The sequence below is a fragment of the Protopterus annectens genome, chromosome 7.part0 (genome assembly GCF_019279795.1).
Source record: "Protopterus annectens isolate FY-2018-M chromosome 7.part0, PAN1.0, whole genome shotgun sequence".
Taxonomy (NCBI): Eukaryota; Metazoa; Chordata; order Ceratodontiformes; family Protopteridae; genus Protopterus; species Protopterus annectens.
In genome coordinates, this window is record NC_056739.1 from 735,754,529 (window position 1) to 735,781,845 (window position 27,317).

At 40.2% G+C, this 27,317-nt stretch overlaps 1 protein-coding gene and 1 long non-coding RNA gene across 4 annotated transcripts in view; one reads left to right on the plus strand and one right to left on the minus strand.

Moving 5' to 3' along the window:
• The window catches only part of LOC122806660, a 62,450-nt gene extending 36,508 nt beyond the window's left edge, over positions 1-25,942 (minus strand). Inside the window, exon 1 of the long non-coding RNA XR_006365532.1 lies at positions 25,691-25,942. This is a non-coding gene — a long non-coding RNA (uncharacterized LOC122806660). The remainder of the gene's footprint in view (positions 1-25,690) is intronic.
• The window catches only part of LOC122806658 (transmembrane protein 272-like), a 104,072-nt gene that overhangs the window by 44,375 nt on the left and 32,380 nt on the right, over positions 1-27,317 (plus strand). The window contains exons 1-2 of one of the 3 annotated variants that reach the window (XM_044077261.1): positions 25,310-25,530; positions 26,717-26,838. In XM_044077261.1, the coding sequence (XP_043933196.1) occupies positions 26,757-26,838 (82 nt within the window). In that variant the 5' untranslated portion in view covers positions 25,310-25,530; positions 26,717-26,756. Of the gene's footprint in view, positions 1-25,309; positions 25,531-25,654; positions 25,728-26,716; positions 26,839-27,317 lie in introns of those variants that run through there. The other 2 variants (XM_044077264.1, XM_044077262.1) reach the window with 2 other exon arrangements.

Consider the following 27,317-nt stretch of genomic DNA (forward strand, 5'->3'; position numbering starts at 1 on the left):
TGACACAGCATGGAATTCAAAAATTCTCTTTGCAGAAGTAACTGCTACCAGAAATGCTATTTCCAGGACAAGAATTTTAAATCAGATTTGGCTGCAGGTTCAAAGGGTTGCTCACTTAAGCCCTGAAACACTACCATCAAGTCCCAAAGAGAAGATGAATGTTTGACTGAGGGCCTAAGTAAGAAGGTGCTTTTTAGGAAGGCCTTACACAGTTTGGAAGAAGCTAAGGAGGAAGCTTTATCTCCTGAATGAACATTTGATATGGTTGCCAATTGAACTTTGATTGTGGAGAAACTAGCACCTTGTTGGAAAAAAGATGGTAAGAATTCCAGAACTGAAGAAACCATAGAAGGGAAGGGATCAATTTCTTTCTTAAGAGCCCAAATTGAGAATCGTTTACATTTACTCTTGTAGATTTTCCTTGTAGAAGCTTTCTGGGAAGATAGAAGAACATATCTGAGCTGTCTGGCTATTAAATAAACTAGAGAAGCCATGCAGTTAGTTTGAGGCCCAAAATATTGGCATATTTTATCCCAGAGGGATGTGAGAGAAGGTCTGGACTGAGATCCAGTATCAATGGAGGATACCGAAGCTGAGACCAAAGGAAAGGGAACCATACTTGACAAGGCCAGAAGGGAGCAACGAGCATAACTGAACTCTTCAACTGACTGTCTTTCAGTAATAATTTTGGAATCATAGGTAAAGGAAATAGGCATGAAAGAGACCAGAGGCAGAGGGCCAACATGGACTAGAGCATCTCTCAGTGACTCCTCCGAGGGAGAATTAGTACATGCTGTACTTGCTGTTGTGGGGAGACGCAAACAGACTGCAGCAAGGTTGGCCCCAACAATGGAAAATCTTCTCCGCCACTGATTGATTGCCAGACCAATCATAAGGCATCAAAATGGACCTGCTGAGTTTGTACACTGGATTTCCCAGGAATGTGCATTTTCACAAGACAGCGGTTGGATGAGATCACCCACTGCCACACTTTCACAGCTTCTGAACAAAGGGGATAAGATCAAGTTTCCCCTTGTTGATGTACCAGACCACAGACATGTTGTCAGTTTGAATCACAATAGTCCCCAGAGGGAAAACATCTTGAAAGGCCTGCAATGCTAGCAGGACTGCTCTTATCTCTAGGACACTGATGTGCAAATTGGTCTCTTGTCCCTAGACAATCCTTCCCAAGAAATGCCCTCTCACCCCTATTGGGAGGTGTTGTAACAGTGGCTACTGCAGGAGACAAAACGAAGGTGTGGCCCAGGTAAATGTCATCCAACTGGCTCAACCAATGAAAGAGGTTTCTGCATTCCCAACCGAGTTGGACTGGGAAGGATAGAGGGTGTTGCAGAACAGACCACTGAACAGGTAGAGTCCACTGCAGAACACAGGAACTAAGACTATTAGCAGCTGCCATCAAATCTAGAACCTGAAGTATAAGTCTGGCTGGGGGAGCAGGACGGACAAGGAGTTGCTGTACTGGAACTTGAATGCATCTATATGATGAGCAGGCAGGGTGGCAATCTGTAAAACCACAAAAGATGCAGCACAATCCAAACGCACAAAAAGACCACAGGGCAAGGAAATCCACACCACTAGCTTTAATGGCTCTGACGTCTTGGCTACAATAGCCTTCAAGGAGTGCAATGTTACAAGATAATACACCTGCCTATATATACACCAGTTAATTAATCAATAAAACAATTATTCAATTCATTAAACACTTCCAATTAATTTCTGCATTCAACCCACTAGGAAACACAGTGTTATATTTTAAAATATAAATAGATTATTTGACCAACAATTCATTTTTAAAAAATTCATCACCATCAGCATACACTTTTATTTTTTCTAAAATAGATGCTTTAAGACCTTCTATATTACCCCCATGTACTTGGTTAAAATGTATTGCTACAGAACTCTCCTGCTTGTCATTTTTTTATATCCCTGAGGTGTTCCAGCAGTCTTACCTTAAAAGCTCTCTTACTCTGTCCTATATAAAACTTCTTACAAGAACCGCTCAGGGCATAAATAATACCTCCGTATTACAGCTAAAACTGCCATTGACCTGAAATTTTATTCCATTAATTTTATTAAGCTTTGTGTCATATATTTACAAATTTTACACCTACCACAACTACTTGTTCCATGATTAATTAAACCATTATTTACTCTTTCCACAGGAACTAAAAAATCTTTAAGATTTCTTCCCCTTCGATATGATATAATAGGTGTTCCCTTTATATTTTCTTTAATCTCCTTAAACTGGGACACATAACGTCAATAAAAATGTAACACTTTCACCATAATAGGGCTAAACTTACTATAAGTAGTGGTGAAGTACGTTTGTTCTTTCATCTATGAAATCATTCCCTTGCTTGCACCTTACTTGAGTTATTTCTTTTATCATTTAAAATTTTAGCTATACTTTTATTTAGCATATGAGTACTAAAACCTTTCTTTTTAAACATTTCTATACTTTTATTTATTTCTACATCCAAATTGTCCTTATTATTACCCAACCTAGAGAGTCTCTTAAACTCTCCCGTTGGTACGGGTGGCAGTCTGACTTACTGTGCTCAACTGGGCACCGATGAACTCCAGACTCTGTACTGGTTGTAGTATGGATATGGAGATGTTGATTGTAATGCCTAGTGTTTGACAAAGCGGGAACAAATAGTCCCTGCTCTGTTCTACAAGATGCCTGGTTGGGGCAGTGAGCAGCTAGTTGTCTAAATAAGTAAACACTCAGAATCCAAGCAGTCTCAGGTGAGCTGCTACCACTGCCATACACTTGGTGAACACCCTGGAATCTGTGGTGAGACCAAAGGGTAGGGCTCTGAATTGACAGTGGATGGTTTCCAAGCGAAAGCACAGATGTCTTTGGGAGTGTCTGTTTTTCTTGACATGATAGTATGCCTCACGAAGATTGATTGAGCACATCCAATCATACTTGTGCAAAAAGGACATGATGCACTGAACCATGACCATTTAGAACTTTAACTTCTTCACAAATTGGTTCAGGTTGCATTGATCCAAAATTGGTCTCAGGTCCCCTGTCATCTTTGGCACTAAAAAGAACCTTGATTAAGTTCCAAATCATCATTGGTCTGGTGGGACTTCCTGAATGACTCTTTTGTCCAGCAGCTTTTGAATCTATTGAGCAGCAGCTTCTTTCTCTGACTGGGTGGAACTTTGGGAAGCTTTCTTCTTTTGGTTGGGAGACCCTGGAAAAACAGTATGAAATAACCTCTGGATATTATTTTTTGTACCCAAGAATATTTTGTCATAACAGCCAAGGTATCTGGGTGCAAGGACAAGTGCCCTCCCAACTGCCTCCAGAGATAAGCAGTCAGGCAACCCTTCAGGGCCACTGAAAGGGTCTATCCAGAAAGGAATCTCAGAAACCGTGGTTTTATGGGCTTCCTCTGCTGCATTCCATTCACACTCCCCCCTCTACTCCTAGAGGACTTGTCTCTGCATGAATCCTGGAAAGAACTCTGTGATTTTTGGGACCACATTTTCTTGCCCTCTCTTTGATTCTGGTTAAAGGATCACTGAGGGGTAGAAAAGTGAATCCCTACACTAGACAAGGTCTTTCATTCCTGTTCACTATGGGAAAGCATTTATTTAACAGATGGGCCAAACAAGGACATTCCAGCAAAAGAAGCATTGATGAAACAAGACTTGAAAGTCGCACAACCACATCCAGGCATGTCTCCATATGACAATGCCTGAACTGGCAGCTCATGAGGTACCCTGTGCAGAATGGGATATCAACCTCTTGGATGCATTGGAAATAGATAACAGAGTGGCCAGTTATGAGGATTTTCTTTTATAGTCCTCCACAGACATGGACTCAGAGGGATTTGGAGAGCTCCCTCATCAAATCCCTCTGCAGCCTTGTAAAGTGTGCTAAATAATACAGGGACTTCAAGGCACTTTAAGGCAAAGGTCACTGAGGCAAATATGCACTTTCCAAATCTGTCCAATGGCCTTGACTCTCTATTAGGGGGATGGACAAAGGAGCTCTGCTCAGCTAGCTCCTTTTTTGTGGCTGTTGCCATGACCATAGCATCAACAGAGACTCTTTTGCTCCAATGGGGTCTGTCTTTTGGTGGTGCCAAAATTTTGTCTGGGCAAAACAGAATTGGTTCAACAGAGTCCAGTTCCTTCCATGCCTGGTGAAAGACTAGGTCAATAAGTTAGTCAGCCGGGGAAGTCACTCAAGATGCAGATGGACTAGAACAAAAAGTTTCCAGAAATACTGATTCCTCTGGGGATGGGGATTGAGTATCTGATGACCAATTACCTTTCTGTGTAAGAATCTCTAGAATGTCTCCAAATAAGACAATATCTGGTGGAGATCTGTAGGACCCTTCCCCTTCTTCAAAGTCAGTATCCTCTGTGAGAGATTTCATAGGGAAATCTATGTGCCTCCTTTTGCACATTCTATTACAGGGAACCTCCTCAGTGGGATGCTCTGGGGAGGTATCCAAAGAGAAGGAAAGTTCCTCTAAGGAAACTGTCTGGATGCTAGTTGGAACTGGGAATCCCTGTGGAGAAGGTATGATAGGATCAGAGTTTGGACCCACTGTGGGAATAGATATAGGGTCCAAGGAAGGAAGAGAGATAGGATCTCTTGACAAGAGAAAACACTCTCCGCTACTTTGAAGATGGATGGACTGGGTGAAGCCATGACTGGCCACATCGGAGCTGAAACTTCCAAAGCAGCCAAGCCTCGACCCTGTCCTGATCAAAGGCTTAAAAAGGAGGGAGCCTGACCTGAGCTATCTAGCGCCATAGCTCCAAGAGACAAGGCCAGCTCTGACAACACTGGAGTAGATCCTAGTCCCCCAGATCCAACACCAATGCTTTGGCTCTGGAACTCATCCCAATCCAAGGGCACAGAAGAAGAACCAGTCAGGGATACTGTTGGAGTCAAAGACCTAATTGTCTTCAGCTCTCAGACACCAACTCTCTTGGGACTCTCAGATCTGAGGGCTCCAAAGCCATGGGATGAATTGGAGAAAGAGATATCACTACATGGAATGTGGAAGGGAGGCTCAAGGATCCAACAGGAGATGAAGATAGAATACACCCCATCTAAATATGAGCTCTGAAGAACTTCCTCATCATCCTATCCACATCGGCTATGGAAAGACTTCTGGAGGACCTAAAAGACAAGGTATTGGACTGTGGCCTAGAGTGTTTCCACGATGCAGTTTGAAGAAAGAGAGAATGGAGATGAGGAGACACTGGATTGATCACAAACTTGGGTGATCAAGTTCTAGGACTCTGAAAAATGAATGGTGGAATCTAAGGTTTTCGGATCCAAGAGCTGTTTCAGAGATTTATCTGGTACAATGATCAGATTCAATGTTTGGGATCCAATGTTTTTCTTTTTGGATCCAACAAAGTAGGATCTGAGGAGCTTAGAATCTTTAGAGAATGCTCTGAAATCACAGTGGTAAAAGGAGTCTACACATATTGAGGGCAGGATCTCTACCTTAACTCTGAAGGAGATTTTGAATGCTTAATGGAGGAGTTGAGCCTGGATAAAGAAGGGGATAGCAATCCCTTAAGGACCAACTTGCTCCTCCTATCTGCAACTGCCCTAGAATTATACAGAACAATTAGTATTCAGGTGTTCCTCTCCTAAGCAATAAACATACTCCCTGTGGGCATTAAAATTTGGATTTTTATGTCCATGTGAGATGCATTTTTTAAAACTTGTTAGCTTCTCAGCCATAGCTAATAACTGCAAGAAAAAGGAAAGAAAGGATGCCTAAAAAGACAGGAAAAGTAGTCAAAAAGAGCCAATATATAGAAACTCCAAAAAGCTAGTCAGAGGGAGATTGCAGAAAAAAGTTTTAGGATAAGTCTTTCTAAATAAAAAGTTACTAACAAATGTTTGTTTTATTGAAAAAGTGTTTCTGAGAGATCTGCATCCCTGGAAGATGGGAAACAAGATCTGAGGTACTGGCAGCTAGGTGGGGCATTAAGGGTAGAGGGAGGAGCTCAAGAGTTGGATAAGTAAGTCTGAGATATGTAGCAGAGTTGGACCCATACGTTGAGGAAGACTGAAAAGAACAACATCAGACATTGTTGCATGCAGTCTCTTTGATAATGTACCTATACTTTGCCATCATTTTTGTCACTACCTACTTTTCAAGGGCTTTTGTACCCTTTTTCCAAGGGCTGCAAGTTGAGAGATATGCTAAAGAGCAACCGTACAACCAGTTGGTTAGATGTTGCCAGCAGTGTAAATAGGTAGGGGGCTGAAAGATAAGGATTACTGTTGCCTGATAAAGTAAGAGCAGCAACTAAACTACATGTATGCTTGCTTTGCATGTGTCAGTATGAGAATTAGAAGCTGATTTACAGCAGTTAAGTGAGTGAAGAGAGACAGAGGACAATAGGAGAGTATGCACGATGTATGTAATACTGCCAAAAGGGTCCTTGAAGTATCTCACTACTACAGTAAACTAGATAAACTTTGGTGTTTCAAGAAGTGTTAGAGAATTTTGTTGCAAACAAGTAACTCACAATAGATATTACAATACTGAGCCAGAAAAAGTCACTAGATAGCTGCAGTGATGTATCTGAAAACAATCATAAGCCTGCTTCAGTTCTGCTATGACCTTGCAGATTGGTCTATTCTTTTTGTAGCTTAAAATTCAGAATTATGTAATACAGCAAACCTGAAATGAGAGAGGGAAAAGGTTACTAAATATTTAATGTACTAACCTGAAATGGGAACAGAGACAGAAAGAGAGAGAGAGAGAATTTGAAGATACAATAGACATGGAGATTAGCATTAGAAGAAGGAGCAAGTCAGTCCTAAAGAACTGAGGATTTGAAGTTCATGGAAGATGGAAGAATTGTAAGTCACAGACTGCATAATTTGGAGATGACAGGTAGCAAGACATCCTAAAACAGAACATAGGATATGAATGAGTCAAGAGTAATGTATGTATATATATATATATATATATATATATATATATATATATATATATATATATAATAAAACTGTTTGTCCATCATTAGATCTAAATTTCATCAGTAAAATGAATGTGAAAATAAAATTGTACAAAATAACAGACTGAATTCTAATGCATTGTCAGTAGCCAGGTAAAATAGTGAGATTAACACAAATACAGTAATTATGTTGCTTTTCTTCATATGGTTTGTTTGACTATAAGAGCAGTCCTTGCCACTAACCAAGGTATTACCATAAACACAGTAGTTTACAAATATAGTCATAAGGATTAAAAACAGAAAACTGTTAAATGTTACTTATCAAACCTCATAAAGCCCATCTAATTGCCCTGATAGCTGGATAAGAATAATATTTAGCTACTGTAACCCCAAATTGGGTTAATAAGCATTTTGGAAATCCTGACCAAACCAACTGGTTAAAATAATCATATTATTATAATAATAAATTAATAAATAAAATAATCAATCCCAATGGTAAGCTGAGCTGCGTAACCAGCCAGCATATGCACAGATCACAAATATATGCTCACTATAGGGCAATTTAAACAGAAAAATTGTGATTTTTTTACACTGACTTTGTTCCTTTGCTCAGATTGCGCTGAGCACCACACTTAATTTTTACCTGCCAAGTAGAAAGGAAAGGATTTTGTGGATAATGTTAGCATGATACAGCTAACACAAAAAATACAAAAACTAAGTTACCTAAAAAAACCGAGTTGCCTAGTGAAATAAGTTTGGTAAGCAAAAAACAGCACAGAACCCAAATACCATGAGTTGACATACTCCTGGTATTACAGCATGTAATAGTAATAAGGTAAAGAGGTCTGCAGACCATAAAAGGAAGATAAGCTACTCAAGGGTGATGCTATAGCCTGTTGTTAAGATGTAGCTAGCTGTGTAAATAGTAAATGTTTAAAAACAATAATAAATAAAGATTGTTGCAGTTTGATAAAGTAGAATCAGCAATGGAGATACTTGTTTGTTTGCCTTGTAGGCTTATCATACAGAGTCGGCACTGAATGCTGCATCCTGAGAATGGCAATTAAAGAGCAAGTTGCAGCAGTTATGCAAGTGGAGCAGAGTAACTCTAGGAAAGTATGCAAGATGTATGTAATGCAACTGCCAAAGAAATCACTGGAGTATCCAGTTGTTTCTGTAAGCTTAGCAAACTCTGGTGTTTCAGGAAGGGTTACAGAACTTCGATGTAAATAATTAACTTGGAATGGTTATGGCAATAACGAGTCAGAAGACGTCAATAGGTGGTCATAGCAACGTATTCAGAAGGAAGCTCAAACACACTTCATTTCCAGTGAGACCTTGCATAAGGGTCTATTCTTTAGAAGCATAAAAATGAGAAATTATGTAATACTACAAACCTAACCAGAAAAAGTCACTTGGAGGTTGCGATGATCTATCTGCAGAAAGCATTTTTTTTAATTAGTACCAGCATAGGTCACAAAATGTCCTCAGGTTAATTGATAATTAACTTTGGGTCACATCATGCTATAAAGGCTTGCCAGTGACAGCCTCAGCAGAACTAAGATAGGCTTGTTTCTAAATTCCAGGAATAGTCCTGTTACAGACATTTACTCAGAAGTTGCTCTACACTTTTTGTTTAATTGCCTTATAATATGATATTTTTGAATAACAGTGCCTAGTTGATGTAAATAGGCTGTTTGCAGATGTCGCTATTATGTTATCTTGCATATTAATTTTGTATCTTTAACACAATTTGTATATTGTTTCTCCAGTGTCCATCATGTTACAGTAAATATATATGCTACTATCATTTGTCTTATCACTCTTTGTGTTTGTCAATATGGCATGTGGTCATGATCATCTTAACTATCCCTTTAACAATTGCAAACAAATAAATAAATATAACTTTGTAGGTAGCAGAATTAAACTGAGATATGAGAGGGCTACCCAAAGTAATGTGCTCCAAAACAGAATGTTTATTGTCACAATGTCTACTATCTAGGTTATTCTTTAAACAGAAAAGATGCTACAAAATTGATAGAAGAAACTGCTAAAAAAAGCTGTTACATTGTTTCTGAGGGGATATGCATTTAATAATTAATTGCATTTGTATTTTCTGCCCAGACTAAGACATATAACACAAACAACATCATATTTCTAAACATGCTGTGAAGTGTACTGACTACTGAGTACATCTATCCCCAGCAATAAAACATGGATCCTTCAAGGACTGCAAAGATTCCCAAAAAAGCCTTATATTGCAGAAAAACAAACAACTTCTTCCCTTGAGATATTTCATTAAAAAAGGAAAAAATGTTCTTACTGCCTTGCCTGCAGCTAGTGGTCACCGAGACAACACACAGCATCGTTTGGCAAGTAATATATGCAAGGCAGAACTATACTTCAAATGCAAAGTTAGGCCTACTCAGAAGTGTGCTATATACCAAAAACTGCTCTGGTTAGCATTACATGAAATTTGTTTGTCAGGGGTAGGAGCAAATTTGCCTATTTAGTCTACTTTTAAACACATTTAATATTCCACTTCACTTCCTGTTTACACTTTCTCCACTTGTTATATGTTCTCTTGAATGCTAGTGTGGATATCCATTCTGGTAGTATATTTTGCAAGTCTACAAGTCTGTCCATGAAGACGTACTTATATGTTTCCAGATGGTAGTTGCTCCCTACAATTAGATGCATGTGCCCCTTCGTTCCCTCACATCTTTACTGTTTATGGCGACCCTTTCATATCTCCCTAATGAGATCTTGTTCACCTATATCATATTATCCCTGCCCCTTCTGATCTTGCAAGTACTGTTATTGGGTAACTCCACTGGTGTAACAGCCAGCAAGAATGAGACATAAAACTGAGGCCCCATCTGCCTCAGTAGGTGGTAGCTCAGGTGGATGTGAAAGATCCCACTCCACTTATCGAAAAGAGTAAGAGAATTTCCCAGATGAGCTGGGCAAAATTCCTCTAGTCAGTATATATATATTTATTTATTTATTGTCTTTATTCTTTGTTGACCAGATTAGTCCCACTGGGCTAGTGGCTTCTTTTTAGGAGAGATCCAAGGAGGTAGTTATATTACCAGGGGAAATTTGGAGAGGGTATTGGGGAACTTTCCCTACTTTTGCGATGGGTGATATGGGATCTTTTGCATTCACCTGAGAAGCCAACAACTCAAGCAGATGGGTGGCACACTAAGGAGTGCAGCACCTTCCTTATGTTGTACTGCAGTGCCAACAACCCAACTACCTGCTGTGGGAATAGAACCCACTACCTTGCACCAAAGGTGAATGCCCCAAAAGGTGAGCGTCTGTTGCACCACTGACACTATATATTCCACCTTCTGTGATAACAGGCAAGCAGCGTACTAGGAGTAACCCAGTTAACAAATGATAAATAAAAATAAATGGTAGTCTATCCCTCTGATGCTGTCGTTTCACCTCTGACTCCTGCAGCAACCCCATGAACACCCTCTGCCATCCACAGTTTACAAGGGAAGTAGGGAATGAAAAAAGATAATGTAGATATTTAATAAGGAACACCATAATACTTTTTTTTCTCTCATTTACTGCTGCTCTTGTTCACATTATTAGGTGAAAAAGGAAACAAAGGATGTAGTTATGCTGGCACTTAACAGACTCTTCCATTTACTGGGGGTTTACAAATCAGCTCAGGAAAACAAGAACAATGCTATTTGACTCTAAATAGTGCATAAATCATCTAAAGACTCACAGCAGAAATATTATGAGCGAAGTGCAGAAAGTAGTACAAGACAGAAAGAAAACATCTTTGGGCAATTATTTTATGTACCATAGTCTTTCTATCATGTTTCTCAAATTGTAGTTAAAAATGCAGGCAGTAATTACTTTAATTTAGTAGCATCTTATGGCTATCTGCAAGTGGATACTATGAACTGTTTCAGTTAAAATACCTTTAAGAAACCATGATCCTGCACCTAGAATGTATTCATTTATACACACTACTCCCCCTATAATCATTTTTGTCAAAGACACTAGTCCTATCTGGATGTCATACATCCTTGTTCAATGCTTGAGCGAGCATAACCAAAAACGTTGGTCTAATGAGCTGTGAATAAGCTTATTACATACAAAACCCAAGGTTCAACTCTCACAGCCCTTACTTCTAGTTTTGTTACTCTGTATGTTGGAGAACTAGATCAGAATTATTCCAGGGAGGATACAGTAGTGCTTCAGAGGCATTGCTTGTTTAGCAAAAGAAACATATTTGAACTGTAACATTTTGACAAGTATAAAAAGGTATCTCGTTCTGAGCAGGATTTTCTGAGTTTTTAGTTCCTTAAAAATTTCTGTTGTTCCTTGTTACAGAGACGACTGTTCTCCATTGTTATGTTTTGCCACATGCTCAGGATGACTACACCCACTTCTGTTAAAGCATATCTTCCTAGTGTTGCATGTCAGGCATCATCTGACGATTGCAGTGCAGCAAGTAAGTTAAATTAAATTATGGGTCAGCATTCTGACAGGCTGTTTGTCTGCTTCATGAATGCTGACATCCAGGGCCAGCCTTTGGTCAACTGGTGCCCTAGGCAAAAGGTCGCCACAGTGCCCCCTCAATACTACTTGGTGCCCCCATCCTGGTCTACCTACACCATCCAGATTACTAGGGGACTGCCTAGTTGCCCCATGCCTAGGGCCGGCTATGCTGATATCATCGCGCATGGCCTGCACTTGATGACGTCAGGAAAGAATCTTCAAAAAAAAAACCTTAAAAAAAAAAAACCCTGAGAAATTCGGAAATTAAAGGTGCCACTCGGAAATTCATGGCATCCCAATATTTTGCCCTCAAAACAGTTATTTACCAAGGAATTTGGTATGGTTGAGAGGTATGCTGCATGAACTTATGCTCACTTGTTTGTTTTTTCATCTATTTATTGTAATCGGGCCCATTATCAGCAAAGGCCTGGGGAGAAAAGCTCCATTTGAGTTACAAAAAAATTACAAAAAATTTAAAGAGAAAAAAAAATCAGTTTCTTAACAGTAGAAATGGGTTTTAGTATCATCTACTGGCTAATACAATCAATTCAGAGGTTACTACAATTTGATTTCTGTAGGAGTGTTACACAATAATAAACAGCATGCATTTACATATACAGCAATATACACATTCCATTTACAAAGGGGCAATGAACAGCAGAGTACAGTTATAAATGTAGATAGGATTTATTTACATTTACAGGATAAGGTTGGAGAGCCAGAATGTTAGGGGTTGGTGATAGTCTAGAGATTAGAGCTGCCGGTGCCACCATTTGCGATGCTAAAAACCAGACAGAAGCCACGTCCCCTGTTCTGCCCATGACCCCACCAAGGTCCAGCCCATCTACACCCACAACCACACCCATTTTATGATGTAAATACATATGTAATTAGGGTGGAACATCCCTTTAAGTCCATTTTCATATGCATAATCTATGTAGCGTTACTCTTTTTCTCTTTGTTGTGGAGTATCTCAGACTTCACTGCTTTGCTTTAGAGATGCTTTTTGGGGGAAAAAAAGACAGAGGTTGCTTTTTAACAAACTCCAGAATTCTCTTCATGCTTCTACAGAGTACCAAAGTTTGTACAGTGCTTTCAGGACTACTGGAGAATCAGAATGATGGTCCAGAAAAATACCAGATAGGTTGCAAGCCTACTATAGATCAAACAGAATGTCAGTCAGGGTGTAAACAAGCACACCGTCTGGAAGAGTCTAGGTCCTGTTTTAGGTTATGCTTAAAGCTAGATGCACAGCTGTCCTATTTTAGTGGCATAGGCAGGGAGTTCCACTGTCTGGTGACAGGATGAGTGTAGTGAGTCTCCAGCTGTATTATGGGATTTAGAAGTAATTAATAGGTTCTGATTACATGAGCGAAGTTAATGTGGTTGGAAGTAGTGCTAGAGAATGTTTTGCAGACAAGGTCATATCTGTGGCTTGTGTATTATCTCGTGAGCAATGTGAAGTTGAGTGAATGTAAGGCAATTAGGTAGTTCTAGACAGTTCAGCTTCTTTAGTGTTAAGCACTGATATGTACAGTAGGATGCATTACCTGCAAACTTCACTTTTTTGTTAAAGCATACCTCTTCATTTGCTTAGTAGGATAGTTTGAATGTTGGTTAATATGGCTGGTGCATTGAGAAAGGAGGGGAGACAGTAGGTTGATGTTCTGATTTTCCTAATGAGTCTGAGAAGTAGGATTTGTTTCAGTAGAAGAATCCCAGATTTTGATGATTTGTTTTAATGGCCTGGGTGATATGCAGGTCAAATTTTAGGTTACTGTCCATTGTGACTCCTAATACTTTGGTATTTCTTAAAGTTTTTATGGTGATGTTGCTCATTGAAGTACTATTAAAGGGTGTACAGATTACAGGTTGTTGAATATATCTGGGTATGAAAAGTATTCATTTTGTTTTATTTTGCATTTAGGATTATGCAAGTGAAGGATTCTTGAATCATTTGTTGAACTAGTGGAAGGGTTGAGGCAGAGTAGATGATGGTGGAATATTGTACTAAGGTGGCAGGTTTGCTGGCTTTGTGAAAATATTGAAAGTACTGAGCTCAGCATTGAATTGATACTTGTGGCATACCAATGAAAACAGGGAGGAAGGGGGATATTAGGAGTTAGTGGGATACTGCGTCAAATGCTTTCGACAGATTCAGGAAAAGGGAGGATATTAGGTTACCATTGTTTCTGTTGGCATTTATGGTTTCTGAGAAACTAAGCAGAGCTGTGTTGTGCTGTGATGTGGTTGAAAGCCATGCTGCATGGGGGAAAGTAGTTTCTTGTTTATGAGAGGGGTTAGGAGTTGGGAGTGTATGCATCATTCTAAGATTTTGCACAGGGAGGTCAGAATTACAAAGGGGTGGTAGTTGGACAGGTTTGTTGCTAATCCACCTTTGTAAAGTAGTATAATATGTGACTTTTTCCAGATAGTGTGTACATAGTTTTCTCTGAAATATCTATTCATGAGTATTGAGATGAGGTATGATAAAACATCGGCAAATAACTTAAGGTACCTGGATGGGAGTTTGTCAGCAGCTGGTGCAGTGGTTTTCAGTTTTTGAATGTAATTTTTGATAGCTGAAGTAGGTATTTGGTGAAAAGAAAAGAGAGGAATATTATGAGTATTACTGATGGGGATAGAGATGGGAGAGTGGATTAGATTCTAGAAGAGACAGGATAGATTGAATGAAGTGTGTTTAATTGGGTGGCTAAGGGGCCTGTGTTGTTGTTTGAGGTAGGAGATGGGATGGTGGTTTGACCAGAGTAAAGTAGGGTTTTTAAGGTTGTCCAGAACTGTTGATGTTTGCCTTGAAGTGAGGGAAAATGTGATTTTATCTAGTTTGACCTGTTTACTTTGATTTCTAAGTTGTCTACAAATTTGTCACTTTTATTGTGTTCCATCTGTATACCATGTCTTCCAGGCTTTGTCTCTATTTAGCATGAGCTGTTTGGTTTCTTTGTTGAGCAATAGAGCAGGGTTACAATTTGTTCTTTTTGTTCTTATGGGAGCTAACTCATTTAGTATGTTAAGGACTGTTTTACTGAAATGGGCAACAACATTTTCTAGTGGTATGTTTTTTTTAGAGTATCCCAGTTGTATTGGGAGAAGTAGTTTATAAAGTTATCTTTGTTTTGGGGTGTTCATAGGCGTGTACAAGGCTAATGTCCCTAGAGCGTTTACAAGCCTAGCCCATAGGATTGCCCTGGCATTGTGCCGCCTGACGTTAGTTTCCAGTGCCTATATTGAGCAAAGCCACTGAAGTGATCCCCGGGGTGAAGTTTTCTATTTCCCATCCATTCATCAAGATTTCTCTTGAAGAGGGCCAGTGAGGTGCTCTGCTTGACGTGTAGTGGAAGTCTCTTCCAGAGCATGGGCAGTCTCTGGATTAAGAACCTGTCCCTCCAGCATGTTCTGTTGACTGAGGTAATGAGGTTGAGGTCTCTGGAGCATGTGGTGTGGAGGAACTGGGATTTTTTTAGATGTAGCATATCTAACAGGGTTGGATCAGACATGGATTTGCAAGTCAAGCAGAGATTGCCTCTAAGTAGACGATATGAGACAGAGAATAGCTGGAGGTTTTTTGAGTCTGTCCGTATAGGACATGTGTTTAATGTAATTTTGTGGTCTCTCCAGTTGTTGCAGGTGTCTGATGAGGTACATGCCAAATGGGACATTGTACTCAATGACTGATCTAATGAGGGAGGAGTATAGAGAGATGATGTCCTCCTTCTTCCTGGATGTGAAACCCTTAGTAATGAGATGTGCCACATAGAAGGACTTTCTGACCACAGTGGCTATGTGGTGGTCAAAGGAGAGGTTGTTATCAACCTGTGTTCCTAGATCTCTTATAACACCTTCAGTGTTCAGACAACACATTTTTTGGCATTGAGTTTAAGGCCATGGTTTTGACACCAATCATTGGTCTCAGTGACGCCTTTTTTTGTAGGATGTCTACATCACTTGGGGAATTAATAATGGCTTCCAGCTTGCAATCGTCTGCAAACTTGGTCAGCCAGAAAACCTTCATGTTGGCCTGGACTTCAGAGAAGTAGATGTCAAACAGTTGAGGACCCAGCACCGATCCCTGTGGGACTCCACTCATGACTGGGTGACAGTCTGACTTGGAGTCTGCTCCTTTCACACAGTGGGTTCTATGTGTGAGCTAGTTTGCCACCCACCTAGTGATACAGGGGTTGATGCCTAGTTTAGTGAGACTATGTATGATTCTGGAGTGGGAAATGGTATCAAAGGCTTTGGCCAGATCAAGGTAGGCTGTATGGACTTCCCTGCTTTCATCCACAGCCCTGCTGACTGACTTGAAGAAGTCGACCAGGTTGAGCAGGCATGATCTACCCTTCCCAAAGCCAAATTGTGGGATCCAAAGTTTAGAGATTCTCTATATCCTTATTTATTAGGTCCATGATGATGTGCTCCATAGCCTTACATATCAGATTCATCAGGCTAATGGAGCGATAGTTCCCCGGGTCAGTAGTTGCTCCCCCTTTATGGAGAGGGATGACTAAAGCAGTGCGCCATTTGGTAGGGACAAAGCCTGAGGTGAGGCTTTTATTGAACAGGGCACATAGGTGTGGTGCCAGTTCATTTTGTAGTTCATGTAGAACACATCCAGGGATATTGTCGGTCCCATGGAAGCTGTATTCTTAGCCTTGGACAGTGCAGTTTTAACTTGTGCAGCAGTAATACTGGGTGCCTGGCATTCTTTTAGTATTGTGATTGGTCCTTTGGGGGTGGAGAGGGGTAAAGTTGGCACTGAATCTGTAAGCCAGTATATTGGCAATATCTGTTGGCTCAGTATAAGTGGTACTGTTGTGCAGTAGCTCGGAGCAAACTTGAGTATTGCCATGGAGATTCTTGACATAACCATAGAAGGCCTTGTGATTATCTTTAGTATCTGCTGCAATCTTGTTTTCATAACTAGCTTTAGAAGATTTGATGAGGGATCTCAACTTTTTGTTGAGGCTAATAAGGGAGTTTTTCCAGTCTTGGGACTTCACCTTTTTCGGCAACAGTCTCATTCTTCTGTTGTAGTGTTTGTTTATGGCAGGGGGCCACCAGATTGGCTTTCTTTTTTTGGAGGAGAACGTCTTGGTTTTGTTTGGTATGGCAAGTTCCATGCATTTGTGTACATGTTCGTACAGTGCAATGGTTATGATTTGGTAGTCATGCACCCATTCTCCATCTGCATGGGTGTTGTGAAGTTAGCCACCTCTGTTTTTAGGAGTCCAAAGTTAGCTTTGGAGAAGTTTTTCATGGTGGTTACCTTTACGGGAGTGTGGGTGGGATGTAGATATCCATGGTGATTAGTTTGTGGTCAGATCTAACCAGGGAGGAGTTGACAGTTGGTGTAGAGCAATGGTCTCCAAGAATGAGCTGGTCCAGGGCTTTGGAATTAATGAAGTCCAGGAAATGTTGGGCAAGTGTATTAGTACAGGAGTAGTTTTCTCAGTTAATGGAGGGGTAGTTGAAGTCACCCAGTATGAGGGTGTTGGGTAGGACCCTAATATTTTCCAGGGTGCTTAGGAACATGGAGTGAGAGTCTTAGGACATGGTTGGAGACATGGTTTGTGATTGTTTGTCTTGCAATAAATGGGAGAGATGGTCACTGATATCTGGGATACAGCCAAAGTGTTTATGTTTGCCGGTGAGGTGGTAAGGATCCAGTCTAGTAGCGAGTACTTGTTAATGTATTTGTTGATTCCAGTGGGTGAGGGATTTCATCAAATGAAATTTAATAGGTTAATAGAGAGGGTAGGAGAGTGAATGTTTACAAGTAAATAGTCTATACTCACATCCCCAAGTATAATAGTTTCTTTATTTACATTAGTGGAAAACCACTGAAGGATATCTTTGAGAATGTGAATGGTGTTGCCTAGGAGATTTATAAGGCAGCTATGCAAATAGTTTTATGCTTGTTCAGTGTAGGAAGGTAATACATATTTCTGTGTTGGGATAGTTGGGGTGACTTGGTGAGTATCTGGTGATGTTTGGTGTGGTTTTAAAGTATTGCAATCCCTCCAGCGTTTCGTATACTCTAGCATTTCTTATTATATTTTATCCTGGGTGAAGGATTAATTTGTCTATGATAGTTCCTCTGCCCCTTTAATCCCTTGTCTCATGAATTCCACCCCAACATCTGCATAATTTACCACTGACTCATACCATAAGTACTTTACTAATGTGATTGTAACTTGTTCAATGTCTTACATGGGGTAGTAGAAGTGGACAGGCATCCCCTAGGCACTCCCTTAAATGCTCAGACTGCCATAGTTAAACACAATGAAGATGTATTAAATTACAGACGACCAAAGTAGACTACACACCACAAACAAAATGAAAAGCAAAACAGGGCAAGCATGGTTTCCTACTATGAAATGACAGCTATATATTTAGTAAAACGACAAAGAAATGGTGGTAGCCCTATCACCAGTTTGTAAAACAAGTTCAACAGAAAATTTTAATACAATGCAAATGTTATTTTGTACCAGAAGACAGTGCCTGCCATGTTCCATTTTCATAAGATAATAGACATAAAAAGCTCTTTTTCACTGGCTACCAACATTGCTTCTCAGTGAGTTTTCCCTAGTACACCCAAGTTCTTGATGTTGCCTAATGGTGGAAATGATCATGTTATCGGTAACCTATACCACTATCTGCCTACCTTACTTAGTTGCAGATATCCACCAACACTCTGCAATGAAGATATTTGGGAGTGATCTCATTTTATAAGCATCACTCCCATATCTCTGAAGCGTGGCCACCAAATCTCACAGATACACAAGTAATTTAAAATAGTGAGCCTTCATTTCCTGTTTATCTGCAATATTTACCAATTCATCACTGATAAGTCATTTCCTTATTTTATCTTTTTTTTTCATAGTGTCTGCATTCATGACCTCCACCCTCATTTGATGGCTGATGGTTTCCACACACAGCTCAACCAACAGTCATTTTTTTGTTACCATGCACATCAAGCAGAGTTCCAGTTTGCCTTTGCAGTCTGAATCATTGGCTGTATATCCAGCAACCAGCAGCCTTCACAGGCACCATTACAGAATCTGTCAGAAGTTAGGATGCTACTGTGATAATATGATAGAAATAATATAATTTTTTCTGTCACTGTAATGAAATGGGAAATGTAATGCTATAATAAGTCCTGTAACCTTACCTCTTCTAAGTGGGTTGCACCCAACCACAGACTGCTCCCACTTGAAGTAGCACTGCATTACACACTGAACCTAACTATCACCATCATCAAAAATGGCAGCCATGCCTGCAGCATTTGCTTCTTCTACCCTGGAGCATCTCATGGAGTCAGTGGCAGTTAGTCAATTACATATATCAATGTACTTACCATAAAGCTGCTGTGGTAGTTAGTACAGGGTATTAAAGGTACAAGCTATTAACAGGTTTGATTCCCAGGACCTCAGTTTGCCTACTGTTGGACAATGTACAAGTCAATTAACCAGACATTGTTCTCAGATCTTCAATGAAATGGGCCTCAACCTGTTAAACATATAAATAAATCTGATTTTAGTGAAAGCCACAATTATTCTGGCTAAGGTTTCAAATCCACATATGCCTTATGTGCTTGAGGAAAGTGGCACATTGTTGCATATCTACGATCGTTATTTATTTGCTTGTTTATTTGCATTTGATATTGGAATAATCTTACTGAGTATCTGCCTGTTTCAGAAAAGGATTTTATAATGGAAATGGGTGTAAAGAGAGACACAATTTATGCTTTGTTGCATATTTTGCACTTAAAGGGGGTATTGTTTGCCCTTTCCCTGTCCTTGTGTGATAATGAAGGTAGTATGCTTAAGTAATGGTTGTGACAGTCCATGGAGTTTCACAACTGCAGACAAGGTTTTCTGTTAAGTAGTTTAGGAATAATATTTTATTTTTATGTTTGTTCTTTTATAGTGCTTTTTTGTGCTTACTTCCTTTCAGGGTTTAGGTCTGCTGATTTGTGGTTTTGTTGTTATTTATGGATTCAGTTATATGATACTAATTCATTCACTTTCAAAAGTCCTCGCTAACTCTGCTGAGGCTTTGTCACAGCACCAAAGGACATCTGTTTCAGTGAGAGCAGAACTGACTTAGTTATGGGCTTCCCAACTGTGAAATAATCACAAATAATGAAACTAATAGCACAAACCAACTTTATGCAACATGGTGGGATCTCAGATAATACACAAGAGCCTCCCGTGTAGTCTCTGGCATTTTCTTCTGAGTAGATATTAAGAAGTGATGATGTGAAAAGGCATGAAGAACCTGGCTATCCAGATCTCAGAATGGTTGCATCATTCCGAATAAATGTTTCACTATCTGTGCACAGCACAATGGAAGGGTCAGGAGAAGTTGGAGTGTTCTGTTGTCACTCCATTAGAGGAAGTGTGTGTGTGTGTGTGTGTGTGTGTGTGTGTGTGTGTGTGTGTGTGTGTGTGTGTGTGTGTGTGTGTGTGTAGCTTTGGGAATGGTTATAAAATTGTGTGTGTTTTGGGGTGCAGCAGGTGACACAGCTACCCTTATGGATTTTGTGGAACAAAGTAGGTGCATGACTGTTTTCCTGGAACCAGTAATTTGGGGAATTAAGGTAACTAATTATGTTAGTATGACAATTGGTTCTGTACATTTGAAGTGCCTTCTACAGATCAAATAAATATAATTACAAGATGGATCACAAACTGGCAATCAGACAGATCCCATAAAGTAAGAGTCGCGGGATCTATGTCCAAATCCAGACCAGTAATGAGTGGTGTACCTCAGGGCTCTGTCCTGGGGCCCCTACTGTTTGGCATATACTTCTCAGAAGTACAGGCAAGCACGGAAGGGCTGTGGCTGACTAAGTTTGCAGACGACTGCAAACTGGGTGCTATAATAGAGTCTCCGGCCGACATGGAGATCCTCCAGAAGGGCCTAAATGAGACTGATGCATGGTGTCAAAGCCATGGTCTCAAACTAAATGCAAAAAAATGTGTAGTAATCCCCTTTGGAAAAAACAGAGTACCCACAAACTACAACATAGGAGGTAATCCCCTGAAATCTGAAGAAGAAATAAGGGATCTAGGGACCCAAGGAGATAGTCAGCTTTCCTTTGATAACTATGTTGCCAAAGTGGTTAGAAAATCCTACTATGTGACCCATCTGATCAAGAAAGGGTTTGCATCAAGATCTAAGGATGTAATGTTGCCCCTCTACTCTTCCCTCATCAGACCCATTATTGAGTACAATGCACCAATTGGAATGTACCTGGCTAGACATCTCCAGCAGCTGGAGAGACCACAGAGGTACCTAATCAAGAGGATTACTGGCCTCAAACAGTTGCCCTATGCAGCATGATTGAAAAAGCTAAGACTGTTCTCTGTTGCATACCGCTTTCTCAGAGGCGATCTCTGTCTAACATACAGAGCCATGTCCAACCCAGAATTGTTGAACATGCTCCATCTTAGCAAAACCAAATCTACTCGAGCTACATGCTTTAGGGATATAAACCTCAACACAACAATGAATAAAACATGCTGGAGGGGTAGATTCCCTTCGCAGAGACCTCCCTTCCTATGGAACAGGGTCCAGATCTACATAAGACAGAGCCCCTCACTATCACTCTTCAAGAGGAACCTTAATGAATGGATGGGTAACAGAAAGTTCACACCGGGATCACACCAACAGCACTACTAGATAGGGGCCAAGGGTACTAGCTGCTAGTACAAGGGTCTAGTGACCTACTAAAGGGGCGGTGAATACTGCACAATGTGGCTGGGCTAATATATGCCTTCGGGCAGATAGCCCAGTACCAACCTATGAACCTATAAACATTCAATTATTAAAAGAGACTTTCACAAAGCAGTGCGGAACACGTGTCTGTGGAAGGACGGAATACCTGTTAAGCTCTGACTGCTATCTCATGTACAGGAATGTGGGAAGGAAGGCAGGAAACAAAGAAAAGACCTGGATGCAAACTGATGGTGGAAATTCACAATGGTGACTGCTCAGCCTTCCTCCTGCTCCAGTCCCTCCATAACAGAGGGACTGCCCCATAACCCAAGGGGAAGCTTGGGGTAAGTAAATGATTGAAAGGTGAATGGAATGTGGTAACCATGCCCAGGTGTTAGACTACCCACCTGCTGATAACAGATGCACATAACCAAAAATTAAGATCAATAATGACAATATGGAAAGATGCTAATGCGTTTCTAAATAGCATTTGTACAAAACATTTCCAAGATACATGTTTCACTGACTTGTAGTACAACTTAGTGGTTAAAGTAATCAGCTGGAAAATAAACAAATCTAAATATTTCTTTGATGAGCAATGAACTGCTAGAATCAAATGTCCCTTTTCATGGGCAAGCAAGGAAAACTGGCCTGGGTCAGAATGTTGTTTAGAGTTGCACTGTATGCAAATGAAACGTGAAAGAGCCAAACCCAGGACTATGGTGAATGGAAGTTTACATCCCCACCCTTTGTGTAATACTATCCAGCCAGGAATACATAATATGGACTTGGGTTTTATTCTTACAGTGTTTGAATACTTCCTATATGATTCTCAACAAGTCAAGTAAACATGAAGAGTGTGTGTGTGTGTGTGTGTGTGTGTGTGTGTGTGTGTGTGTGTGTGTGTGTGTGTGTGTGTGTGTGTCCCACCTGCCAACCATCACTTTTCTCTTTTCTTGATTCCCAAAAAGGAGCATCATGCATTCAGCCATCAGATGTTCTGCTTTGCATCCCTGTTCCTATCATTGTTCCATTTGGCAGCTCAAATGGAGTAGAATGCTAAAAATATCAAACTCCCAAGCATTTGTACATGCCCCCACCCCAGCTACAGGGTATGTTACTTATGTGATGGACAAGCAAAGAAATGCTAGGCGCAGGGCAGGGATGTCAGATTTCTTACGGGACAGGCAGAGACAAAAAAAAAAAAAAAAAGAAAAAAAAATGTCCTTCACACTAAGTGAAGAAGTGGAGACCCAAAACAAAAAAAAACAGTCTTTAATGTGGAACACCTTGCAGTTCGCATTAAACACAAGAAGTAACTCAGCGTTTGGTGATTTTTGATTGGCCCATATGCCTGTATACAAGCCAATCAAAAAATTGCAGCGTGGACCCTCTTCTGTTCAATGTGGAACATCAGGCAGTTCCGTATTAAACAGCAGTGGCCTTAGGTCAACTGGTGCCCTAGGCAAAAGGGCTCCACGGCGTCCCCACCACACTATCTGGTGCCCCCATCCTGGTCTAACTACATCAAATAAATACTAGAAAAGTGCTCCTGCTAGACCGGCGCCCTAGGCGGCCGCCTAGTTGGCCTATGCCTAAGGCCGGCTATGGTATTAAACAGAAGTAGCTCTGTTTTGCAATTTTTTTGACTGGCTCGTATACCGGCATACGGGCCAATCAAAAAAATACAAAGCAGAGGCTGTTTCAATGTGATTTTAACAGGCAGTGCGGGATTCGGGATTGGGTTGCTAATCCCAGGACAGTCTCGCTCAAATAGGGACATCTGGCAACCCTGGCTAGGAGTCAGTATCTCAATGGATCAACCCCCTTCTCCCTTGCATGGGACAGGTGGTGACAGTTCCTTACCCCCTATCTTTGCAAGCTGACCCCTCCCCCGTCAAGGCTGCTAAATGATTCTGTTGTTATCTGTGATGCAGTCGTATTGCATGCCTTTGAACCACTCAGCTAGTCCTCATCAAGGTTTCTTGATCTACCTGTGAAAGCAGACACTGATGCTTCTCAAGTCTTAATCTGTTACCAAAACACAAACTAAACTATAAAATATAAAATAAAACCTGACTGGAGATCTACAAGCTAGATCCATCTGTAGCCTTGCTACTGGGGACACTGGCACCCAGTTGTAACTGGTCTACTTTGAAACATCTAAAATCCATAACATCTAATTTCATAACATTGAGACCAGAACATCTGAAATCCAAAACATCTGAAACCCATAAGATCGAATTTCATAACATCTAAGACTTCAAATCATAAGAAAATAATATCCCCTCCAAATATAGCAACACCAAACTACCAAACATACTTTTTACTATGTTTCTGCAGGGGGGCAAGACCCCCTGCACCCCCCACATGGAGGGCTCTGCCCCCCACCCCCCATAAATTAAATATACCAACTCCAAGATTGCACTACAGTGGGAGAAAGTTAATTTCCTAATCCCACTGCATCAAACCCACCCTGCAGAAATGTAGTAAAAAGTGTGTCTGGTAGTTTGGTGTCATTATATGTGGAGGGGATGCTATTTTCATGTGATTTGTACTGTTAGATGTTATGAAATTCAATGTTATGGGTTTTAGATGTTTTGGGTTTTAGATGTTCTGGTCTCAGTGTTATGAAACTAGATGTTACGGGTTTTAGATGTTTTGAAGGGGACCCGTTGTAACATACTGCTAGTAGTATGGCCACCACATTGTTGCCTGACTGCTGATGTTACTACCCAGTTGTAGTTTGGATGCTGCTGGCACGCTACACCACAGTAACAGAAATGACTGTGGTGCCATCATGTAGCAATCCCCCCAACTGTTGCATGATTCATGGTGGTGGTGCTGATGCTCCAGTATACGTCGCCTGATGGTGGTGTTGCTAGCTTGAATCTGTCAGGCTATGAGGGGACAGCACACATATAACAGCTGGTGGGATTTAAATGAACACAGGACCTTTTCCACAGGTAGAGGCAGAGCAAAGAACTTCCCTTTCTCCCAGTGGAGATAAAGGACCGTAGATGTTGACAGTGCCATGTATAGGGATGTACCCAGCACCCACACTACCATCTAACCATGCATTTAAACTAACATTAGACTGGGGAACACCAACACAGTTTGCATGCCAGGGGAAACCATTCCCCAGTCCCATGTTTTCGGCTGAATAATAGTACTACCAAAGTTGTCACAACTGGAAGTGGGCACTTTAGAAAAGGGAAGGAGCAAATTACATAGAAATTAATGGAGATTGTGAGAACAATACATGCAGAATAATGTTCAGCAGGAGTAGGTTTTAAGGGAAGGCAGGAATTGACCAACTTATATAATGTTGGCGTGAATAAAAACTACTAAAATATATAGTGCATAAAATAACAGAATACATGTTGGGATGGCTTTTTTCTATTACTGTATGTGTTTAAAATTTTTTTAATTTTTTTATGTGTAATAAAATATGTGCAGACAGATACAGTGCAAGTCAAATTAACTGATCAAAGTTGTTGACACAACAACCGAATAGAAGCAGAGCTCAGTAAATTTAAAAAATACAGCAAAAACAGATAAACATGCTAAAATCACATTCACCTTGAAAACGGTTCTCATCAGATTTTATAGCCACACTGGCAGGGGATGATTAAAACATCAGAAAAACAACTATCTGATTTATCTTATTTTTTTCTCATTGCCTTAAACAAGCCCCAATTAAAGGATAGTTTTGCACTGACTTAACAAGGACTTTGTTAAGGTGGCCCTAGAATATAAACTAAGTTTGTTACATTGAAACCGCTTTACATTTTTGTCTTATATAAAAGGATAAAAAATAAAACTGCCTCTGTTACCTCATATATACAGCATGCATTATGTTCACTTCAGTGAAAGGGAAACTTTCATTTCTGTAATAACTGTTCATATCTAATTGACCTAACACTATATACTTGAGCATTTCTGCAACTGAGCATTTTTTTGAGGAAGTGGATTTTTGCTAATCAGCTGATAGCCTGTGACTCTCACAAATCAACATCATGTAAAGTGAAAATAGAGAATATCTTAAGTCAGTGTGTTTATACAGCAACCATTTTTAATACTTCAACCCCTCCTCTCCTAATTGCTGTGTGTTACATGTTCAGGACTGTGTTTAATGTGGAACTTTCACTACTACCAGACTACCTTTACATACATACATACATAGAAGAGGAAGTAGCTCTGTGGTTGTGGTTCTCGCTTGAAACTACTGGGGTCTGCTGTTAGTGAACACATCTTTGCAGTAAGTGTATGCAGGTAAGAGAGCTAAGCCAGTAGCGTGTAACTACAGGACTGGTGTATTAGAACTGTTATCGTGAATGTTTTAGCAGTAGTTATGCACGTTTATTTATTTTATTATTTAGATTCTAGAAATGTCTACTGAATTGGAATGAAAATAAATGAAAGCAAAACTTACCATAGCCGTTAGAGAAAACACTTTGAAAACAGTATATGTAGGTAGCCTTCATTTTTAGGAAACAAGATGGAGAATTGCTGCAAAATGTTTTTCCTCTTTTTGTATTTTTTACTTTTAAAGGGTATTCTAATCTCTGTTTATAGAGGCTTGGCTTATAAACTACACTGTGTAATGCTTTTACATGTATTGTTGTTATTTTTTCTGCTCTTTATCAGATTGTGATTATAAAGTGTTCCTCCACCTACTAGGTTATTAAACTTTAGTGTCTAAAGTACATGAGAATGTTTTCTGAAGTCAAACAGGAATGTGAATATTTGTAAAGAGGCACATATTCTGTGAAAAAAGCACAGAAACTAAGCACACCCCTCACCAGTGCTTACTGGGGGGGGGGGGGGGCACCATGAATCTCTGAGGTCTGTTTGTGCAGTAACTTCTATCTAAAATAAGTATTGCTTTGTGTTGGCTGTCTGGGTGGCATTTCTTGATTCCACTGTCTGCCATTCACTCCCACACATTGCAGCTACCCACTTAAAATAAAGTACATGCTCAGCTGCCTTGAACATCAGTGTTGTTCAGACCCCATATATGTAGTGAGTTACAATTCTGACTGAAAATGCTGGATTGTGTTGCATGGCTAATAAGTAAATTCTGCAGGCCTGTACTGTAAATGTGTACATTGTGTTAATACTATGTACTTAATTTACCCCTGCCACCCCCAGTGGCAGTAATCCTCATGTAGAAGGGTACTTGCCTGTGAGTTCATCCCTAATTATGATTAACTGTTGTAGTCAGCCTATGGAGCCTCTTAAATCCAAGAAGGTTGTTGTGGATACTAAGCTGTACCTTCGCTTTGTCTGGTGAAATGTAGTCTTCTTGTATGTCTTCATCTGTGTAGGTATGCATGTAGGATTACCTTACTATGTTATACACAGTAACTGCACACGTGTTCCCTCTCAGTTGGGTGATTGGAAGGAGTTTTTCTCTTATGTTCTGTCATTTTAAATGTCCTTTCCATTTCCTTTTTAGGTTCTTAAATTAGGTGAAAGTTAACAAAGAAGATTAAGCCATGGCAGATGAAGGGGAATCCAGTGTGTACACGCCTCTCCTCAAAACCATCGATGACCCCCCGGTAAACCCATGTCTTTCTGGTAAGGCTTCCTTTCTGTGACATGGATCCTATACTTGAAAAAAGGGGATACTGAGGTCACAGTGTCAGAAATCATGCACTTTTTTTTTTAATAGTGCTTCTTACTGGGAGAAAAAGATATGTATGTACCTGACTGACTTTCAACATGTTTGTGCAATGCAAGGGACATATTTCTGAAGTCTGGATCATAGTTATGTTTCTATTGATGATACTGAAGTAACCTGTTGATCTGTGTGTGCCTGCGGTCACAGAGCTACAGAATAATTTTATCAGTGAAGTAGTGGTAACAGTATTTGTAGTTAACCTGGAAAATGCATGTGGGTGTGTGTAGCTGAAACCTGTGCAGGAGTATGGAACTGAGTTTCTTTTAAATCTTTTTGCACATGCTGCACTACAAATAACTGCCAGAAGTTTCCCCAATTAATACACATTGTTTCCGGGGTGCTGCTTTTTGCATAGTTTGTTTAATCTTGATAACTG